This window comes from Schistocerca serialis, chromosome 3 (genome assembly GCF_023864345.2).
Source record: "Schistocerca serialis cubense isolate TAMUIC-IGC-003099 chromosome 3, iqSchSeri2.2, whole genome shotgun sequence".
NCBI lineage: Eukaryota > Metazoa > Arthropoda > Insecta > Orthoptera > Acrididae > Schistocerca > Schistocerca serialis.
Window position 1 is genome coordinate 317,598,133 of NC_064640.1, and position 24,184 is coordinate 317,622,316.

The 24,184-nt window shown below is 43.4% G+C and overlaps 1 protein-coding gene across 1 annotated transcript in view; it reads right to left on the reverse strand.

Annotated features, from left to right (window-relative positions):
• LOC126470803 (coiled-coil domain-containing protein 63) overlaps positions 1-24,184 on the reverse strand; it is a 301,892-nt gene that overhangs the window by 205,445 nt on the left and 72,263 nt on the right. The window contains exon 3 of the mRNA XM_050098816.1: positions 3,485-3,625. Coding sequence (XP_049954773.1) covers positions 3,485-3,625 — 141 coding nt within the window. The remainder of the gene's footprint in view (positions 1-3,484; positions 3,626-24,184) is intronic.

The window sequence follows — 24,184 nt, forward strand, 5'->3', positions numbered from 1 at the left end:
ACGCGTATAACGTGTGAATGTAGTCCTGTGATAGCGTCCATGCTGCATTCACCTATCTCCAAAGTTCATCTATAGTGGTTGGAATTGGCACTGTACCCGTTGTTTTACTATGTATCACACAATTGGTTTGGTGCCAAATCTGGTGATCTGACTGGCCAGGGAAAAAGGCTGACATCCTGTGACAACAAGACACGAGTTCGTGCGGCAAAATGTGGTCGGGTATTGTCTTGCTGAAAAATGGCATCTGGGGTGTTGCGCAGAAATGGTATGGCTACAGATAGTGGGATGTCATTCACGTAGGTCACACGTCACAGTGCCGTGGACACAGACCATCTGTGATTGGCCTGAGTTGTCCCGGAGTTGACATCGTATGTCTTGTTGCAAATGCAGTCACTGTGATGCCACTCCCTTGTCTACAGCGAACCAAAATTTGGCCATCGTTTTCAAACAAACAGAACTTGGATTCGTCCGAAAACTCCTATCTGATACCATTCCTGTCTCTGGTGACGTCGTTCTATCCACCATTACCGTCTAGCACGTTTCTGCACATTCGTCATAGGTAGGCAAAGAAGTGGACGAAGCGCACGTAACTCATACCGCGATAAACGGCCACGGATTGCCACCCCTGATAGTGTACGATGTGTTCTACTATTCCACTTTTGCCCCGCAGCCGAGATGGACTCAGATCTGTCCAGCAATACCATTAGGATGAGGCGTCGATCTTCTCGGGGGATGGTCTGGGTGGTGCGACTTGACCTATCCCGTTGTGTTCTACAGCCGACCGCGAACCATTCTGCACACACCCGTTGCACTATCGAAACACTTCGTCCCACACGAGCAGCAACTTCCCGGATGGATGCATCACATTCTCTGATGACAATAATGGGCCCTCTTTCAAAGTCACTTATTTGACAGTACGTTCGCGCACACGTCTCCAAAGCATCCTGCACGCCTGCTCAAGTCATACTGGTCCACTGCCTTTGGTTTAGAGCGAAACGAGGCCCGTAGGCACGTTTTACCGGTAGGTGGTGTTGCGCCGCAATATCGATGTTGACCTAAAACACGCTGGCCGACATGGTTCAAATGCTAATCATTTCTGCAGAGCATACTAATGTACATGTCCTGTGAGTACGAACGTACTATCTCTAGTTGTTCAAGGTGTTCTGTCTTTTCTGAACAGGATTGTAGTTATTCTTCTGCACCTAACTCTCAAACTAGTTCCTCCCACCTAGTCATAATAAAGCATTTTACAGACTTCCCTGTAAAAAATCACATCTGTTGCTAATTTCACGAACATAAACTATAGTAATGATTCGTTTCATCCCATTACATAGCACGCACGTCCAATAATAACAAATAGTTACAAATGAAAAAATTATGATAAACAGTGTTTCGGCACTAACGCTACATCAGACAGCACAAAGTTCAGCTGAAACTACAACCGTTGTTATACATCCTGTAAAAACTTTGTCAAATTTTTTATGAATGAGAAAACTGTTTTTTTTCGGAGAGTGTAAAAGGTTTCATTCATGGAATTCAGATTACACAACAGCAAAACTGTTGCCCCACTCTTATTTACATTATTCAAATTTAGCTGTTACAAATAAATGAAGAAAATGTAAGAATGAAAGCTGAGGAAGGAGGGGCAAACGAAGGATTAACGATGGATATAAGTAGAGATGAAGTCGAACGGGCAGTTGAAAAGATGAAAAATGGGAAGGCAGTTGGCCCAGACCAGATCCCCGTTGAGGTATGGAAGTGTCTCGGTAAAAAGGGAGCTGAGCTCCTTTGGTATTTAACGAAGAAGATTTGGCGACAGGAGGAGATGCCAAACGAGTGGAGAACTAGTGTACTGATCCCAGTATTTAAGGGGAAAGGTGATGTGCAGGACTGCAGTAACTATAGAGGTATTAAACTGAAGACACACACATTGAAAATTTGGGAAAGAGTTATAGAAGCAAGATTACGCAAGGAGACTGTGGTGTGTGAAGAACAGTTTGGGTTCATGCCTGGAAGAGGAACGACTGATGCAGTACATGCTTTAAGGCAGATAGTGGAGAGACACGGGGAGCTACAAGTCGATCTACATATGGCTTTCATTGGTTTGCAGAAAGCATATGACAGAGCCCCGAGGGACGAAATATGGAGAAGCATGAGGGAGCAGTGCGTGCCAGAGAAGTATGTGAGGTTAGTGAAGGAAATGTACAGAGGAGCAATGACACAGGTGAGAAGTAGTGTGGGCATGACAAAGGAGTTTCCAGTAAAAGTATGGTTACATCAAGGGTCTGCGCTTAGTCCCGACGTCTTTGACCTGATTATGGATGTGCTGGTGAAAGATGTGAAGAAGGAAGCGCCGTGGAATATGATGTTTGCGGATGATGTGGTTCTTTGTGAGCAGAGCATCGACAGACTTGAGGAAAAGCTGGAGGATTGGAGGAAGGCACTAGAAGAAAGAGGGATAAAAATTAGCAGGACAAAGTAAGAATATTTAGCACTGAAGGATGTGCGGATGAGGTATTCTAAGATCCAGGATGACGAACTGAAATCGGTCTGCAAATTTAAATACCTGGGGTCGTACATACAGAGGGACGGAGGACTGGAAAGAGAGATACAACACCGAATACATTGTGGTTGGAACAACTGGAGGAAAATGAGTGGAGTGTTGTGTGACAAAAAGGTGAGCATTGGGTTGAAAGGGAAAGTGTACAAGTCGGTGGTAAGGCCTGCTATGATATACGGGGCAGAGACATGGCCAATCGCAGTATCCCAGAAACGGAAGATGGAAGTGGCGGAAAGGAGGCTGCTGAGGTGGATGTGTGGGGTAACAAGGAAGGACAGAATTAGAAATGAATTTGTTAGAGGAGCTGTGAAAGTGGGACCCATGGGGAAAAAGATACAAGAGAGCAGACTAAGGTGGTACGGACACTTACAGAGAAAAGGGGAAGAGTATATCGGAAACAGAGTTGAAGATATAAAGATTGAAGGAGCGAGAAGGAGAGGAAGACCGAAGATGAGGTGGAAGGATAAGATATCCGGGGACCTAAGGGAGAAAGGATGGAAGAAGGAAGAGGCAATAGAAAGAGAACTATGGAGGAGAAGGAGCCAGAAGAGCAACGCCGATCCTACGTGACATGGGACAAGGCGACGATGAAGAAGAAGAAGAAGCTGTTGCATGTAAAAGTACTTGTTAGATGTTATTATCGTGTCTACACTTATCCCTTCTCGTGGCGGAGCCCGTGACATTACATTCGGTATAAGTTTTAAGTTTTCACTATCCCTAATTAGATCATCATGGTGCATCTGACGCGATGGAAGTTAATTCACTATCACGATGACATACGTTGGAGAAGTAAGAGAAGAATTTAGTTAGCCTTCGACGGGAAATTATAATCCGCCACTTGAGCTTTGATATTACAGACATAGAAAAAGTATCAAACTTGAAACTAGTTCTTGGATTCAGTGAAATATTACTGTAAGTACTTACCACATCCAGCCTGTTCTCGAGGGTGCTCATCTGCTGTGGCAGAATGTTCTGATGGCTGTTTTTGTTGTCCGTTGCCTCCTTTACACGTAGTGAGGCGACTTCTTTCTCAATTTTGTTTATTTGTAACAGCATTTCTGACAGCTGCAAAAAGAGTAACTGATTACTCCTCAGGCAAAATTTTCTCAGATTAACTAATTACTTTCCCAATTTTGTTGTTAAATTAACTTTGTTAATGTGATGTGTTCTACATAACTCAACAATCGAAATAATGTAGTTCGTGAATGCAATTATCCTTTGTAGTGGAGCGGGCGCTGATATGAAACTTCCTGGCAGATTCAAATTGTGTGCCGGACCGAGACTCGAACAAGAGACCTTCGCCTTTCGCGGGCAAATGCACAGTTTTATCTTCTAAGAAGTTTCACATTAGCACACACTCTGCTACAGAGTGAACATTTCATTCTGGAAACATCCCCCAGGCTTTGCGTAAGCCATGTCTCCGCAAAATCCTTTCTTCTAGGAGTGCTAGCCTTGCTAGGTTCGCAAGAGAGCTTCTGTGAAGTTTGGAAGGTAAGAGACGGGGCACTGTCGGAATTACAGCTGTGATCAATGGTCGGGAGTCGTGCTTGGGTAACTCAGCTGGTAGAGTACATGCCCGCGTAAGACAAAGGCCCCTAGTTCGGGAAGTTTCAATGTAGTCCGTCTATATCATAACAATTGATTGCAATGAACCAATGGATAATTTCAATCTACAGTTGTCGGTAAAAGTAAAGTCGAATGACGTTTATCCGCAGGCACCTTTCCTTCGAGAAATGTGAATGTTGTGTGTGGTTGAAGTGTAACTGATAACTGTAAGTGACTTGAATGTGTGTGTGTGTGTGTGTGTCTGTGTGTGTGTGTGTGTGTGTGTGTTTCCTGTCCTGCTGTCACGTATGTGTTGGATGACGATCAAAAAAGAGAAGGGTGAAGCCCAGTGCCGTCATATAGCCGACTCCACTCGAAGAGCAACAAGGTGGCAGCCGAGCTCAATGTCTCCATCCAGCGGATGGAACACCATCAACAGTGTGTACAGTTGCGATCTATCAAAACTACGGTTCGGTAGTTTTGATATAGTACGTAAGTGACGTAGTAAATGGTAGGATTACGGAAGGCATTAGTAGAAATTGTGAAAAAGAAATTTATATGTTTGTGTAAGAGATAAATAGGAAACTGACGACTTTCGTTTGCTTTTTGTTTGTTTCGCACATAATTAGAAGCGCCCATCGTTCAATGTGATTCCATTGCGTATTTTATATCCTTAGAAAATATGAATTGCATTTTATAAGTAATATAAGTTATTTGACCACATCACTGCTGCACTTTCATGTTACTTTTGATACAAATACAGTTACTAGAACAAACACAAAATACCTATATAATTATTGTTGTTATTTTATACTCAATAGAATTTTCTTCTTTATGATCAATGGCGATAATTTCCTGGTATTATTATTTATAAGTAACAACACCATGTTTTATACAAGCTGAACGAAGTACTGAGGCGATGTTTGATTTTTTCTTTTTTCTTACTTTTGCGTTTTCTACAACAGTATGAATTTCTTTTTTTTTTACTACAGCAAACCTCTATTTCATGTTATAAATCAACAATTTTCGAATAAAATCCGATCCCAGCATTTACAGTTTCAGTTTTGCTATAAATTCTGTTTAATTTTAATTGACAAACAGGGGGGTAACTGTGTACCAGAGGATTATAGTTAATGTGCAGCTACTGACAAAGCCCCATTGTGCGCTGTAATTATTATATGGCCGCAAAATATGGCAGATATTCTAATGCGTTAATGCGGAACTGATTTACGCTGGAAAAAAACTTAGTTCCAATTTTGACCACCATGTGAAAATCTGGCGCTGTAAATGCAAGATTCAAAATGGTTCAAATGGCTCTGAGGACTATGGGACTTAACTTCTGAGGTCATCAGTCCCCTAGAACTTAGAACTACTTAAACCTAACTAATCTAAGGACATCACACACATCCATGCCCGAGGCAGGATTCGGACCTGAGACCGTAGCGGTCGCTCGGTCCCAAACTGTAGCGCCTAGAACCGCTCGGCCACACGGGCCGGCGTAAATGCAAGAAAGACATAGAAAAATTTCCGTATGTAATGGATTAGGAACAGGCTTCGTCAGGAAAGGTGAAACAAGTGTGAAAGACATAACGTTGATTTTACTACTAACCACTGCTTACACAATTTGTTCAATATGACAACGGAAACTTCAACGATGTTCTGCACAGCCCCAGATTTACACCTTATGGCCTAAATTTCAACTATTTTTTTCCAGCTTAAATCAGTTTTTCCCCATTAATGCATTAGCATATGTACCAATTTTTGCTGACATACTATAATTTCAGCCCACACAGGATCTATGTGAGTAGCTTAACTTTACTTATAGAAACCCATCAAAACAAATGTGTTCCATAGGTTATGTGGCCCTTTGAATTCCTCACTCACTTTCTAGACGCTTCACCACTTCCAGTTTCTAGAAGAATCTACAGTGAGCAACAGAATTAAAGGATGAATTCTTCGAAACCCGGTAATTCTCTCTAAATCAATGTATAAGTCTTAAATTTGACTCAAAGGTGCCTGCATCCTTCCACTGTAATGGTGAAAAGCATGGCGCTCTGTGACGTCAACCACAGGCTCGGTGACCCTTCAGACAACAAGGTGTTGACACATGCGAAAAAAGGCCACAGCTCTGAAGTTCATGCGAGCTGTAAGTTGAATTAATGATGTCACGTTGGCACCAGATATCAGCACAATTCTGCCAAACACCACCGTGGACGTTTCACAGGATAAAGAGCTCTCCACATCCCGTCTTATCCACATTTCACCCCTTCTTTTGACGTCACTGAGATGGGGATCAGAATAGCGACACCCTGCGTTGAAATCAGATGGTTTTCTTACAGGTGGCTGAGGGAAACATTTCAGACACACGGCCACTTAGAATCAACACTCAAAGGCCTCAGGGAGTGGCAGAAATGGTGTCAATGAAAGCACCTCTTTCTCTGGGGCGTTGATACCCAAACACTTGACGGTCGAAAACGACTGTTTGCAGTCCGCAGAGGAACAGAAAGATGTTCTTGACAACCTTTGAAGCTGCTAACACACTCTGACGTTTCTCTAAGAATACTGTGGGGCTACATCCTCACTGAACGTGATTGCACGCCCTTGGTACGGAGCGCGACCGCAATTTTTGCACATGTGTGCGGTTTGGACCCACTAGGCACCATTCAAAACCATTCGACGAAATCTGAACGTGTTTCGAAGCTGATCGTGCGGTGGTTCTGAAGAAATTGCCACAATTCCTTGGGCTATGTCACTCATGAAAGGTTGTGACGTAGTTCTGTCGGCAGTCGAACTTTCCGTTAGCAATTGGACAGGGCACCCACCCCTCAACCCCGCCCCCCCCCCCTCTTTACTGGAATAGTCATTCTGAAGGTGGCCCATCGAGTTACAGATTCCACATGTATGCAGTTGTCCACCATATGATATGCACGGCCCGCCCGATGAACAAGTACGATGCGATGTGCTTAAGTAAATCATTTCGAACAAACCGAACGCCATTGTCTGCTCGATAGACGTATACAACGGACAATTTTTCATTTGGTATACAAAGAACAACTCCGTACGAACGTAAAGCGTTAGCTGTCTCCTGGTTCAAACATCTGAAAGGTAAGTTAAAACTCGCACAGTTCGAATGCATTAACCTGAGTGTTGCACAATAACATCGCGATTGTTGCCGTCATTGTACTTGAATTTTCGGATTCCTTCATTTTCCGACATTATCGATTCTCAGATATCGTGGGTGGTAGGATAAAGCCGTTTATGGTGCACTTCTAGTATTAAATTAATTAGCAAATTAATTAATTGATCACTTAATTACGCCCACTCACACCCCCTAATGACGCCACGAGTTTTCACCAGCCCGAACGTGGGTCCCCCTAACGGACCTCCCAGGTCCCTCCCCTCCCCCTCCCCCTCCCATGACTTAAATGGCGGGAAATTCGCGCAGTCTGTATCGAGCTGCAGGACTGGGAGGAAGTCACGACAGTAAGCTAATTTAGTGTCAGTTATAATCTATTAAACAATTTGCATAGATAATGTTTATTTATATCTAATACACTTCGAAATTGTCGCTGGTGTTTAAAAAATATGCAACTGTATTGGTCATGCAGGATATTGTTCCACACACACACACACACACGAAAATTCACAACTAGTAGCAGGCTGACTAAAAAGATTTCAACTAAATGTGGCTTAGAATATTTAAACGATTTGTGGGGATATTGTTTATGGAATATTGTAAATTGTACAAAATTATATACCTGTGCTGGAAGTCGCAGTACACCTAGCCATGGCATAACGCCTTGGAATGCATGGCGGCCCTCTCAAGTATTTAGTTCCAGAAGCCACTACCTGTCGCCACTCGCCCGCCGGGGTGGCCAAGCGGGTAAAGGCGCTACAGTCTGGAACCGCGCGACCGCTACGGTCGCAGGTTAGAATCCTGCCTCGGGCATGGATGTGTGTGATGTCCTTAGGATAGTTAGGTTTAAGTAGTTCTAAGTTCTAGGGGACTGATGACCTTAGAAGCTAAGTCCCATAGTGCTCAGAGCCATTTGACCATTTTTTTGTCGCCACTCGCGTGCATCGCTGTCTTCTTTGGTACACGTGGAACGAAAATACAAAGCGTAAAAGTAAATGAACTCAAATACAATCGAAAATACATAGCACGGGAATATTGTTTATAAACCGAAACTAAAATATATGAGGATGACTACATCGCATTGAAACTTTTAAGACAATCCTACATCGCGTGGAAATATGGTTTAAACATTTTCTCTAAAGTTAATGAGCGCAAATACATCGCGTCGAAACTCTAAAGACGATCCTACATCACTTAAAAACCTGTTACACGGGGCACTGTCGTAACCCGGGACACATGAATGAATGCGTCCGTCAGCGGCTGCACCTCGCCACAGAGTGAACTGGCTAGCAGCTCTCTGGCCGGATCGATGAGCGCGTGCAGCACGAAGAAAGGATCACTGGAACAAGTGGGTATTTCCAGAAGGCGCCAAAACGAATATATAAAAGTGCACGAAATCCGTGGCCATCAGACGAGTACGAACTCGATCTGTGTGCTCAGACCAGCATTCATCAGCAGGTGGGAAGAAATGCTGTACTCCTAATCGCTTCCTGGATGAAGTGGTGGGTTGAGATGATAGAGGTTATATAAACACTTGTCGTGGTACAGTCGCTCTCATTCTGCAATCTTCAGCTCTCCTGTGTGTTTCCTTGTGTGTTCTAGCATCAGTTTTTTTGGGAAAAATGAAGCACTCTATTTCAAACGACAGTATCAGCAGTGGTAGCAACAAACGCCCTCGTCACAACACCCTGCCATGTAAGTTTATTCAATGTACCTGTGTGCCCCGTAATTTTAGTCTCTCTCACAGAAACTCTTTAGGTAGCTGGTATTGGCATACCTCCATACTAGCGAAATTTTGAATGGTTTACCGTTGCAATTTAGTGTGTGACGAATTTTTATTCTGTGGTGGGTATTACAGTCCTTCTTTTTGTTTCTTGTCATTTCAGCCTTCATCCCCAAGATGTTGGCCGATCTAGACCGGCAGCTGGAGGCTGAGAGATTATTGCAGCAACAGCCTCCATAAATAATTGAGTCAACTCAGCAAGAAAGTAAGTCTCCTAATGCATTGTGGTTGTAATGATGAGGGCTGCGGAATGTATATACATTTATTTTTCATAACATGTTGCATTCAGTTGTCTGAAACGTATTCTTTGCTTTGCTAGGTGTTTCTATGAACGATGAAGTAGCAGTATGTGTTCAAGACCAAAGTCAGGAGCCATCGGTTCAGTCTTGTTAATAGCAGAATACGATTTTAAAATTCAGTGTGTGTGTCTGTGTGTGTGTGTGTGTGTGTGTGTGTGTGTGTGTGTGTGTGTGTGTGTGTTTTACATAACAGTAATTTCGATGAACTAAAGAATATGATTTTCTGTTTATATTTCAGTGACCTAATGAATACGATTTCCAGTAAGAATTTCTGAGTATGACTCTAACATTTTTAAGAAATAATTATGTTCAATATCTTATTGATGTTGTTGTAGGCAGCATCAGTGAGCTGGATGGATGGTTTCAAGGTGAGTGTGAAATACTGGATGGGCGCATGAGATGCTGAGGAAGCTGGAAGGCAGTGCCATTTCCCCCTTTTGGATAAGGAGGAGGAAATAATGGATTGCGTGGAGAAGGAATAGCTGAGAGAACTATCGGAAAGCCTGACTGAACGGCTCGATCCTTTGACCAAGAGTGTAAAAGGTAACTATTATGCAATCATGGTCGCTACAGCATATAATTATTATTCTGAAATGTTATTTGTTTACAGCAATATTTTTTAAAAGGGTTTGAGTGCTGTACTCAATTTTATTCGTTATTCGTATGTTACAGAGGCACCACAGCCACCACCATCACCACAACAGCTACCTGTGGCACAGGTGCCTAGGGTGGTGGTTATGGGGTCAGGAATGAAACACGTGCCCGAGTGACAAGCACCGATGTGCAAAGCACTGCTCCTGGCTGTGCGAGAGACAGCGGACTCAGCTGTGGCCGCTGCAGCGTCGGCCACCGCACCATCGCATATCCTGTAACGTCTGTGGATAGTTCAGTCGAAGGAAGAAGAACAACAGCGGTGTCCCATCCTGCAGACTGGCAGTGAAGAAGGCTCCAGCATGCATCGGCAGCAGCTTCGCTGTACACCATCACTGCAACCTGTGTGCCACCACTGGACCTCATCACCACCACCTCCTCCTACTCTGATCTGACTGTTCACCCTCGCCGGCAATGAAAGGTATACGGGCTTCGGCGCATACTCCTCACTCCAGCAGGCATCTCCTCCCCTACACCATCATCCACTGGGTGGGTGCAGTCGTCGGCATCATCTCCTAGACACAGTATTAATGACAGTGTTAATTATAATGAACCTGTAGTTAGCGGTAGTGCTCTGTCCCATCCTGATAATAAAGGACATCAGATCAGTAGAATACTCTAGAATACTCGGTGGTTGCTAGCGCCTTCAAGGGGCGTATCTCTTTCACTAGACTTGAGAATACGGTTGGGGGGTGTCAGGACCTAGTCAGGTTTTTTGAAGCATACCTCCTGGTGCTGGAGAAGGAGATCCTCAAAGCACTAGATTATTCGAGGTTTAATGCCATTAAATGTAATGCAGTACTCTGCTGCGAGTTGACTCACCCTCCCAAACAGCAGGATGCTGCTGAAGAGAAAAGCACGCACTACGTCTGGGGTGATAACGGCGTTATATCTCGGGGCATTTCAATCGCCGAGTGGTATCGTGAATCCACCTTGGGTGTTAAACTGTCCCGGATTTACTTGATGGAAGTAAGAGAGTTAGCTGAACCACTCAGCCAAGTACCATACCTCGACATCTATATTCATGCCTATGATCTGTTAAATGGAGGATCCAGTTACATCAAGCTCCCTAAGGATATAGGTGATAAGAACACATGTTTTTCTATTTCATTTGTTTATTTGTTTTATTTTTTTAATTTTACACGTCTACTTCTGTAGGACAAAACACGAGCAAATCTCCATGGTCATGGAAAGTGTCACTGCATGAAATTACAACATAAAAGTAATAACAGATAAAATATAATCTTTACGAACCTAAAAAGGCAAGATATAAGTTTATGTAAATGCAATCAACAATACAACACAGAAATCAGCTTAATTTTTCAAGTGACTCCTCGACAGAAGGGAAGGAATGACCCATGAGGAAACTCTTCAGTTTCTACCTGAAAGCGTTAAGACTTTTGAATACTTGTGGTAGCTTATTGAGAACGAATGCAGTGGTATACTTCACACCTTTCTGCACAAGAGTCAAGGAAGTGCGATGCAAATGCAGATTGGATTTCTGCTTAGTATTAACTGAGTGAATGCTGGTAATTCATTAGAATAAGCTGATATTGTTAAAAAGAAATGACAGTAAAGAATATTTGTATTGAGTGAATTGTATTGAAAAGCCAGACTAATGAACAGGGGTCGACAAGAGGTTCGTGAACTTACACCACTTACTGCCCGAACCGCTCATTTCTGAGCCAAAAATATCTTTTGAAAATGGGAAGAGTTTCACCAAAATATAATACCATACGTCATAAGTGAATGAAAATAAGCACTGTAAACCACTTTTCGTGTCGAACTATCACTTACTTCAGATACTGTTCGAATAGTAAAAGTGGCAGCATTAGGTCTTTGAACAAGATACTGAACGTGGGCTTTCCATGACAGTTTACTATTTATCTGAACACCTTGAAATTTGAACTGTTCATTTTTACTAGTCACATGCCGATTCTGTGAAATTAAAACGTCTGGTTCTGTTGAGTTGTGTGTTAGAAACTGTAAAAACTGACTCTTACTGTAATTTAGCGTAAGTTTATTTCCTACAAGCCATGAACTTATGTATTGAACTGCACAATTTGAAACAGTGCCAACGTTGCACACAACATTCTTTACTACCAAGATAGTGTCACCAGAAAACTGAAATATTTTAGAATCACCTGTAATACTAGAGGGCATATCATTTATATCGATAAGGAATAGGAGTGGCCTCAGCAACTTACACCCCACGTCACAGCCAGTCTCAGCGCTGTGGAGAGTGGCCTTTTGCGGTCTGATATTAAAGTAAGAGATGAACCAATTGTGAGCTACTCCCCGTATTCCATAATGGTCCAACTTCTGAAGCAATATTTTGTGATCAACACAATTAAACGCCTTAGTTAAATCAAAAAAGATGCTTAACGGTCAAAACCTTTTGTTTAATCCATTCAGTGCCTCACAGAGAAAAGAGAATGTAGCATTTTCAGTTATAAAACCACTTCCAAAACCGAACTGTACATTTGATAGCATATTATGTGAAATAAAATTATCAATTATATTTACATACACAGCGTTTTCAATAACTTTAGCAAACACTGTTGGCACAGAAATAGGTCTAAATTATCTACATTATCCCTCTCTCCCTTTTTATAAAGTGGCTTTACCACTGAGTACTTTAATCATTCAGCAAACTGACCATTCTTAAAGAAAAATTACAAATGTGGCTAAGTAGAGGGGTAACATGTGCAGCACAGTACTTTAAGACTCTGCTAACTTCTCCATCATATTCATGAGAGTCCTTAGTCTTCAGTGAGTTAATTATTGACTCAGTCTCAGTATTTTGGACGTATTTTCCAATATAGTTGTATTATTCCCTGTAGAAACTATGTCTTTATTTAATTCACTAGCATTGCTCAGAAAGTGGTTGTTAAATACTCTACATATATCTGACTTAACAGTAACCGAAACATTTCTACTTCAAACTGACTTTATATCGTCGACATTGTGCTGTTGACTGGACACTCCCCTTACGACCATATAGTTTTAATTTTATCCTGTGAAGTAGCTATTCTGTTTGCGTAACTCATATGCTTTGCCTTCCTAAGAACATTTTTAAGTAGCTTACAATTCCGTTTTTAATGGGCTCCTGTAGCTCGATTGCGACTACTTCTAACATTCTGATATAGTTCCCACTTTGTTCTACATTACATCCTTATCCCACTCGTTAGACACCCACGTTGCCGTTTACTGGTAGTACCCTGTTTAGAACATTCTAATGGAAAGCCACTTCCAAAGAGCATGAGAAATATGTTAAGGAAGCATTATATTTATCATCTATTTTATCGGTACCATAAGCATCCTGCCACTCTTGTTCCTTAATGAGGTTTGAAAAAATCTCTATTGGAATTGGATTAGCTTTTCTATATAGTTTGAAATTATATATAACACTTTTTGAGTACAAAAAACTTTAGTGTTAAAATTTGTTCATCATAGTCTGTAAGTCCATTCTCCTTTTTACTAACACAGTGCACATCTAGCAATGAAGAATGAATAAAAATATTGTCAATGCTGTTGGTACCAAGAACCCTCTCTAGCTTTAGCAGTAATGCTCTGAAGTCAGAGTTAGAAAACCTATAGATACTAGCAATTTGAAGTTTAGTTTCACTAAATTCAACTGCCCCTGCACGACATTCAAATACCTGTTCAGTGCAAAATGGCTCAGAGCACAATGGGACTTAACTGCTGTGGTCATCAGTCCCCTAGAACTTAGAACTACTTAAACCCAACTAACCTAAGGACATCACAAACATCCATACCCGAGGCAGGATTCGAACCTGCGACCGTAGCGTGTTCAGTGCAGTATCGTGATACATCCACAGACTCAAATGGAATACTGTTTGTTATGTACATGGCCACTACCCCACTCAGCAAAGAACCCTTTGAAAAACAGCCATCTAATCTGTATCCTGGTAAACGAAGCCTCTGAAGTTTCAAATTATTTAAGTGGTCCTCCGATATACCAGTAATGTCAGAGTCAACCTCTATAAGCAGTTCACTAACTTTATCTCTAATACCTCTTACATTTTGATGAAATATTCTAATTTCTTCACTACTTGGACACATGACCTCCTTTAAAGGTGATTCCTTTGTTAGAGGAACTTCCTTTAATCAGGGGTTCCCATCAGCTGACTTCAATCTTAAAAATGTGCAGCTCTAACACTAACTACTACGGGAATTTTTCCATGAGTGATCCCACCAACGCCCACTCATTGTCACCTATAAGCTTTGCCAGCCACCCCTTCCCATACCCATTGAGGTGAGGGCCATACCAAGTTAAATCCGATCTATTGATAGATTCAACAAATGGGCACCACTGTAACGTGAGCTAACAGTGCCTTCTCCAGTCCCATGTTAACAGGCCTAATAGCAGCATTAAGAGGTCAATCATGACATTGAAACAGTTGGAGAAAGTGCACATTAGTGCCACCACTTTGAGTAGCTATCGTTACCAGATCACTACCTACATCGTGTATTACTGTCCAAAATGAAAAGGATCAGACTGTTTTTGCATGGTCATTCCTGGCTTGTGAAAGAAAAATTAAACAGAATCCAGAGCACACCTCTAGATACGGAATGGACCTTAACATTCGTATATGTTCCCTGTACGGATTTAGAACATACCTAAATTTGAGGCGCAAAATCCCGCAATATCGGCTCAAATTTATGGAAAAAGAAGCAGAAATGCAAGACAAATGAAGCTGATGATGATGGTGACAGAAATAGAAGTAGAACAAGCATACTGTAGTTGGACCACGCCATTTTCCGACATATGCATGTGAGCGTGACCTTTATTGCTCTTCTCTGAAGGTGAAAAGATACGTCCTATCTCCTTTCATTTTAATTGAGTAAACATGTACATAAACAGCATTCTTGCTTCTGCCGTCTAAATATCTTTTTGGAAGAAAAGTATTTAAAGGGCACCTAAAGGACTCTGAATCCAAGGAACTAGCACGTGTTGTTATGCCTACAGAAGTAAACAAGTTCATTAAATTCATGAATGCTCACCACCAGGAACGAGGCCCATTTGTTGTATACCATGAATTCAAGTGTCTCCTTGCCCCTATCACTCGCTGTGAGGGTATCCATAGCCTCACATACCACCTTCACTTAAAAACACGTTCCGTATGCGGCAGCATACCAACTTGTATGCTCATCTAATTCAAATCTTAACCTCTATGAATCTTATGTCGGGGATAGTCCTGCAGTTTGGTTGGTCACTGAGCTTGACAAATTCTCATGGGATGTTGAAAGGCTTTACAGCACCAACATCAGCATCACCGAATCGGAGGAGGATATAAAAGTATTCAATGATGCAGTTAACTGTCGTATTTGTGAGTTGTCGTTACATAGAAAAACTGAAACTCCCCGTACAGATCGTAGTCATCTTACGGAGAAGTTATCCAGTGCAACTCACAACGCTTGCAATTTTCTTTGTAAGATACCACTACACATACCCGTTATCAGGATCCCACAGTACTGATGCTGATATTTGTTGTGACACACTGGAGGCCCTGACAAGTCAGTGGTCATTGCTGCTACTGGTCTGGACACATAAGAGGTCACGACTGAACAGAGAACGAGAAGCAATAAGCATCAACACAGACAAAGAAAATGGAGTGGAATAAAGGAAAAAAATGGAATTGCAGGACAGTTCTTCCCATTCCGTTGCTGTGGTGTGCTGCATGATCTCGACTGCTCGTGGTAATTCTTCATGGTTCATCTTCTTCCAGAGGCTGACTGAGAGTGGCGAGCTGCTGCATCTGCCCTTTATAGCCGACGCAGTGTTCACATGACTGGAGACAGCATTCCTGCATTCCTATTGGCCCCTGAGGGATCTAGTAAAGGTGGATGACAGCGCTGTCTGATGGTGATGTTATAAACTAACTCACTAGGGGCCCAAACACCTCTGGCAATTTCAGAAAAGGTAGGCAGTTTGAGCACAAGCATCTATCTGTGTGAGTTCTGAAATCCATTTTCACCCAACCTCACTGCATTGCCATTATTTGTCTAAAGATATTCGCCCTATGTGTCCACTATCTTTCCTTTCCACCCATTGTGTAGGAGGCTACAGCTGCAGTCTTCAGCTCTGTTCTTGCGTGTAGTACACTTATTAAAATCATCCCTGCTCATCACCAGCATTTCCTCAATTTTACTCATGGATGTTTGCACCAGAGTGGTTGAACATTTTGCCTCTTGAACTTCGAAGACTGACTGGACTCTTCTTGAATGATCTACAGTCCAGCACATGCATTTATCAGCATAAATTGCGCCGTGTAGCTCATCCATATACCACGTCACCTTTATTATTTGATGAAGTGTATTCATGTTCTTCATATGCTCCTTAATTATCATCGCTTTCCAAGCATTGTGCAGATGGACACAATCCTCAGATACACAATTACACCTAATATACCCATTAAGCTATTCCTTCTCAAGCAAAGACATCTCATTCATTGAACACATAGTATGAAGTAAACACTTATGTCCATCCTCTCAGGGAGTTCAGCACAGACTGAAGCTACCTTACAAGTGGAGGAGGGAGGGGTTTGGGGTAGCGGCGGAGGTGTAGTGGTACAGGTGGGGAGGGCAAACAGTTCCCTCTGGTGGTGGTGTTGTGAACTAGCTCAGTTGCTCTCTGGACCTCAAGATGAGCGCAAAATTTGAATTTCCCACCATTTTCCCCAGTCCGCCATCTTGGGTTCCGTTATGTTAGGGGGGGGGGAGGGTTGGGAGAGGGGGAGGGGAGGATGCTAGGATTTCCCTGAGGGGGACCCACGTGCTGACTGGGGAAAGCCAATGACGTTACCAAGGAGTGGAAAGTGGTGGTAATTAATTGATCAACTGATTAATTTGAATGCCAATTGGATTCAATTTTATATCAAAACTGCACCAAAAACGGATTTGTCCGACTACGATCCCACTTGAGAAAACACGAATAAAGGCAGAAGTCTGACTGCATTCCTACTAATTCGTCTCGTGGCAAACACAAAACATCTCGCATCCAAGTACGGATTCCGAATCCTGTTGTCCTTTGTGCATTTCTGTCGAAAGTGCATAGCAACGTAAAATTTCTACAAGCTTTTCCAGTTATTTCACTCACGGTTTTTCGAAAAAGTCACCAAAACATCAAGAACATCGCTGAGTGTAGCAAAGTCGACGATGCTCAACTGACAGAAATCGGTGTCTCAATTGCAGCACGGCGTTGACACAGCTGTCGGTAAATAGATCCTTTACTGCCAATAAAGAGACCACGCGCAGTACGATTTACAAGCATATATGAAATCGAAGCGACAGAACTGCATTTCACATTTTTAATGCTCGAAATGATATGTTGCTACGCAAATTACTGACCAACTGAAGTATCAGAACCGAGTAGTCATGCGGGAAGCTAAAATTACATAAAATACATAAACTGTAACCGTTGTGTTACTAAATGTGACACTTCTGTCACTCAATGTAACTGGGTTTTCTCTTTTGATGCTGTCAATTGTCAGGATGAGCATTCTAAAGCATTCTGTCAGGGTGAAAATATTAAATAAATTAACTTCTCTCTCTTAATAACATGTGGGCAGGGTGGGTTCTTCCTTGGCTCGGGTATGACGTCGAATGAAACATCATTTTTACATAAGATAACTTTTATTGAAGATTTGTACAACTGTATCTTACGGGATGTTCTGCTTCGGAGAGCGGCAGCTGTGTCGTTTGTGAAGTCTTCTGCTGCGGCAGCGGCGGCGGCGGCGACGGCGGCGGCGTCTGATTACGCGTAGCGGTGTGAATCTCGTGTCGCCGTCTCGCCCAGCTGACTGGAGACGCGCAGCGTGAGGTGGCCGGTTTAATTATTGCGAGCGAAGTCATGCATCGGATGATACCTTGGGTGTGGCGTCCCAGTGTTTCTCTTCTCTAAGCGGCCGCGTGTGTTGTGCGTCGGCCAGCAGAGCGGTGCTGAAGGCCGGTGTCGTGGACTCGAACCACGGACTCCCGCTTGCCAGTCTTAGGCTGTCAGATCTTCATTCCAGCTCACAGGTGACTGCTGATGTGAGGCCATCTCCTTCCCATCCTCACAAGTCACCCGGGTACGTAAAAATCAGACTTCAAATACCTTTTAACTTCTGTCTCCTGGCGCCGCGGCTGCTGCTTGCTATTCCATTACAGTGGCGGACTTGGTGCGTCTGTGCATGATGCAGTCTCTTCTTGCATGACGGTCTTCAGCACCGAAACTGACTGAAAACTACTGCTACTCTTCTTTTCTTCCTTCGTCTCTCGTCTTCGTCTCCGTCCACGTCTCCGTCTTCGTCTTCGTCCCCGTCTTCATCTTCGCCTTCGTCCCCGTCTTCATCTGTCGGGCCCACCGCGTCTCGCGTATTTATTCACTTCAGTTAACTGCAGGTGAACGACTTCACGGCCATTGCCTCTTCTGTCACGTTGAAAAGCTTCTCGAAGAATCTTCTTGACCTGGGTCATTGGCTCTTGGAATGTAGGCAGGGGCCTCTGATCGCATGTGACGACTGAGAAACACGTGAGCCGGTCATTGCCTCTTCCGTCACGTTGAAAAGCTTCTCGAAGAATCTTCTTAACGTCGGTCATTGGCTCTTGGAATGTAGGCGAGGGCCTTTGCTCACATGCGACAACTGAGAAACACGTGAGCCGGTCAGGCGATGCCCTGACGGCTGAATCGACAGCGCCCGCTTATGTGGAACTTGCTGACTTCACGGTCATTGTCTCTTCTGTTTTGCTGTTCTGCCCGCTGAATGCCAGTATGTAACTCTCTAAACTAAACCAAGTTTTCCATTTATATTATAATTTCTAGTTCACTTTGATTTCACTAATTTATTTACTTAAGTACCACTCAACATTCCTCCACCCTTCAGAGAAATTCGCCCTCGAATTTACCACTCAACATTCCTCCACTCTTCACACGGAAAAAGCACAAGCACTGAAAACTCTCGACTTAGAAGATTACACACGCTTCACATTAAGTATGTGGAAAATACTTTATCACTTTACAAAAGCACTGTACGGTCAGGAATCACATAGTTCTTACATAAATGGTTGTAATAAGTGTAACAAATCTTGATGACAATGAATAAACAAAAAATAGATTTTGCACATAGAAAATTACAGAGCAACAGCTGTTTAATCTACCCTATACTAATGCAAGAATATCTATTCTATAGTATTGTTTACGTTAACAAGAGACTGTTTAATAAAGAATGAAGTACAATAAACAAAATTAATACACTAATGCTCAAAAGTAACTACTGAAGTACACCAGTTAAGAGTGTGGTATACAGTTAACAGGGATTTGATGAAGTGGTATATTATTATTTGGCTTATTTTTTCGTCTTAAATAAACGAAAACGGTACAAAGCAGAAACACCAACACAAAGGTTCCAGATATACCCGTTCCTAGCATTATAATTTTAGTTTTGCGTTCACCTTTTAATTTTAAGACATGTTGCATCATAACATTGGCATCAATTTTGCCTTGCTGTGAGTTTATGACTTCAGAAGGGAACTGTCAAGGGAGTCATTGAGGTAGGATAGGTTTTGTGTAGGAAATACTTGCATGGCGTTTTCTGAAAAAAGCAAACATGGTTATAGACCTACGAACCTAGTAAAAACGAAAACAAAGAAAAGAAGGAATACATTGTTAACTGCAAGATCTACCTGTTTCTACGTTCAACTTTTTTTTTAATAATAAACCATTATCATTTAGTAATCATTCACATTTGTATATTATCCACAGTCTACTAAGATTCCACTAGGACATTCGCACTCTTGGTCGAAGATTGTATGGTGCCAAGTCTGTATGTTGTGCCGGCGTGGCCACTCTTCTTCCTCTTCTGGAACTTCCTCCACCCTTCGGAAAAGCAGATACTATTGTTGAAGGAATTACATCTGGAGCCCCCTTAAAAGGTTTTAAACGACTTGCATGGACAATGGTAGTTCGTGTGGGCAGTTGCAATTTAACGTTGACTGGTGACGTGATCTCAATAATTTGATAAGGACCTCTGTAGTTTGTTACAAATTTCTTCGTTTTTCCTCTCGCAATATATGGAGTTGAAAGCATTACCCACTGACCGATTTTGTAATTTGGATATTTAGCTTGGGTATTACCTAATCTTTCCTGTCGTTCCAAAGCCTTTGTATTAGATTTTTTAACCTTTTTCCATACATCCTTCATCATTCGACTGAAATCTCTTACTGTTTCTCCAACTTTTCCGTTTTTCTGCCTGATTACATCAAAAGGGGACGGCATTTTTCTCCCATAGACCACTTCATAAGGTGACATGCCAGTTGCTTCATGCGTTTTGGCGTTGTATACCGACACGATTATTGGTGAATACGTATCCCAATTAGAATGTTGTTCGTTAGTATAATAACTAAGCATCTTGCCAATTGTCCGATGAACTCTTTCTGTGCGCCCGTTGCACTGAGGGTGTAACGGAGTTGTGCGTAATTTGCGTAGTTTTAATAAGTGGCATAGCTGTTTCATTAATTCAGACATAAAATTAGATCCCTGATCTGTGATAATAGCTTCAGGTACTCCAAATTTAAGTATCCAGTTGTTAACTAAAGCTTGGGCAACTGTATGTGCTTGCTGATCTGGGAGACTCACCATAGCTAGATAGCGTGAAAAGTGATCTATAATTGTAAGAACATACTTATTACCAGCAGGTGTTTTATGAAATGGCCCGTAGAGATCCAGTCCACAGATTTGAAATGGACATGTAGCCTCGGGGAGCCTCTGTAAGGGTATTTTTGAACGAGAAAGTTCAGCTCGTTGTGCGCACGCAATGCAATTACGAACGTACTGCGCAACATCCTGCTTTCTGGTTTGCCACCAAAATCGCTCTGCTACTCGTCTTTCGGTTGTCCGCTGTCCACCGTGTCCTGCAAGGATATGATCGTGGGCCTCTGCCATTATTTCTTGTCTAAGGTGTTGGGGAACAACAATTCGCGGTCCAAGTTTTGTTTTACGGCATAATACACCATCTTCAAAGCGAAATTGTTTTTGAGTTGCGTATTTTTTACATTCTGTATCCTCATCTTGTGCCTTTCTCCAGTCCTCAGTATCTCGGCCTGTTGCTTCCAAAAGTGCTATTTTCCGACTTAGGCAATCTGTATTCGTGTGTTTTTTGCCTGGTATATGGATAACTTCGAAATCCATTTCGGAAAGACATAGGGCCCAACGGGTAAGACGACTAGATGGATCCTTTAATCCAAGCAAACATTTTAAAGCTGCGTGGTCTGTAATAACCTTGAATTTTCTACCATACAAGTGGCATTTAAAGTATTTGATACCATAAATAACACTTAACAAGGTTCTGCAAGGTTCTGCAAGGTTCGCAGGAGAGCGTCTGTAAAGTTGGAAGGTAGGAGACGAGATACTGGCAGAAGTAATGCTGTGAGTGCCGGGCGTGAGTCGTGCTTCGGTAGCTCAGGGGCAGTTCGGCGCTAGCGGCCGTGCGAAGCGGAGGTCCGATACTTCCGCCTGTGCGGCGCGTGCGAGTGTTTGTTTACTTGTGGACTTAGTCTGCGCGCGAGCTAGTAACAACGATCATGGCGAACAAGTACAGGAAAACTACATTACGGTTCAATTTCTGCAAAGACTACGAACGACCAAAGGCTTTAGCAGTGGAACGATTCATTCGAGAGGACGTCAAGATACCGCCAAACGATATTGTTGGAATTCAACTGTCCATCGTTAGTCCCACGGTGTATGTTAAGATGGTAAATGACGCGGCGTGTGAGAGAATTCTACAGGCGACAAAAGCAGGTCTCCGATTTTGCCATAGTGACGGGAATGTCGGCACGGTAACTGTAGAACATGCTGGTCTGGGTGTACGGACAATACGTGTGTTTGAGCTGCCATTTGAGCTCCCGGCTGACGAAGTTATCGAGGCTTTTAAGCCATACGGCACGGTACACGGTCACACAGCAGAACGCTGGACACAATTCGCCACGTACCCTGTTCTTAACGGAGTGCGACAGATCACTATTGATCTTCAGAAACATGTACCGTCCTATCTGACAATTGGTGGTTGTCGGGCGGTGGTGATTTACGATGGTCAACCACGTACATGTTCTGGCTGTGGCCAGGAGGGACACCTCAGGTCGATCTGTATGCAACGGCGGATTGTATGACGATATTGAGGAGGCGCCGGACGTCATACAGAGGCAGCCGGCACTCACGAAGACAGCCTAATAATTGCTGAAGGTGAAGGAAGAGGGGCGAGAGAACGTCTTCTAACTCAGCCCCCGGCGCCGGTGCAGGGAGATGTTGTTGCGCCTCGACAGAGTGGGATTCAACGCCATGCGAACCGTATTGCGACATTAAATATCAATGACGTGCGTTCACCGGCCAAAATACACCTATTGAAGGAAACGGTTTGGGCATCTGATGTGGATATTGCTTTGCTGCAGGAAGTCCACATAGCTGCACTCCCATACATCGCAGGCTACCAATCCTATTCGTCACATGGAGATCACAATGGGAGTGGGGTGGCAGTTTACGTGCGAGATGGCTTCCCAGTGGAAAACGTGTGTTACCTTCCGTCGGCCAGGGGAATGGCTTTCACGACGTTTGGGACACGCATCATCAATCTTTATGCACCGTCGGGAAACAATCGGCGGCGGGAAAGGGCACGATTTTATGCAGAAGACATTGCCCCACTTTTCCATGGACGTTATGAATGTGTAATAATTGGTGGAGATTTCAACTGTGTTCTCAGTCAGAAAGACCAATGGCCGCAAGCAAACATCAGCCAGGAGTTGCGAATCGTTGTCAACGACCTTGCACTTAGTGACACGTGGGAATTACGACATGGAGATGCACCGGGATACACCTATGTGACCAGTCATTCGGCGAGCAGGTTAGATCGCATTTATATCTCGCGGGCTCATGCAAATGATGTCCAGGACGCGGAACGCTGGCCATTGGCATTTTCAGATCACAGCGCTTACATCTGTACGGTGCTTCTTCCCCGTAGAGAGGTGTGGAACAGTAAGGCCCCGTGGAAATTAAACATTCAACATCTACATGATCCTGAATGCCGTCACCGGATCCTTGAGACATGGACGATGTGCGAGCGAAGGGTTGGAAGGTATGCGACGAAGCTTGATTGGTGGCTGACTTGTGCTAAACCGGCGCTTCGCCGTACGTTCATCTCATATAGCAGGGAGATGGCAGAATGGCGCCGCCGTACGACCGACTTTTATTTTGCAGCACTGCGCGACCTGGACGATGGTCCACCGGGACAGGACGTCTGGATCGAACGCAAAAGGATAAAAGCTAAACTAGTGGCTTTAGCTCGGAAACATCTTCAGGGAACCATGGTGCGCGCCAGATGTCACGATACGATAATGCACGAGATTCCTTCCATGCACCACGTCGTGAATGAACGAAAACACCGACGACGCGTTTTGGTACAGGAATTAATTACCCGCGAAGACCGAAGAGTGACGCGTCAAGCGGACATTGTCTCTGCATTCGTCGACCATTACCAACACATCTATCGGGAAGAAGCAGCCCCTGTCGATGACCTCGACCGTATAGCCACGTACGTCTCCCGTACACTGACGGTGGAAGCCGCGGGAACCTTACTGGAAGCCATTAGCTGTGAGGAAGTACATGATGCGATCGCAAAGGGTGCGTTGAATCGGTCCCCAGGCATTGATGGACTTCCTGCTGAATTTTATCGAGAATTTCGCAACGAAATGGCACCGCGATGGACAGAAATGTACAACGAGATGTTAAATTCCGATGCGCCTATTCCACCGGCTTTTATGGAAGGCCTCTTGGTGCCGGTACATAAACCGAAGCCAGGAATTACGGTCACACATTATCGCCCCATCACCCTGCTTAATGCCGACTATAAGATCTTTGCACGGTTGCTAGCGTCCCGATGTCGTATGTTAATTCGTAGCGTTCTCTCTCCAGAACAGACGACACCGGGTGGATCGGTGAATGTGCAAACAGCTACTGCCGAATGCCGTGATGTGATAGCGCTAGCGGAGGAGTGCCGGCTTAAAGCGGCGATGGTGGCGGTTGATTTTGACAGTGCTTTTGATAAGGTGCGCCACAACTATCTGTACGCTGTACTGGAACAAATGGGATTTCCAGACCGTTTTACTGGTCTCATTAGAAGGATTTATGGGGGCGCACAATCCTTGGTACAGGTTAA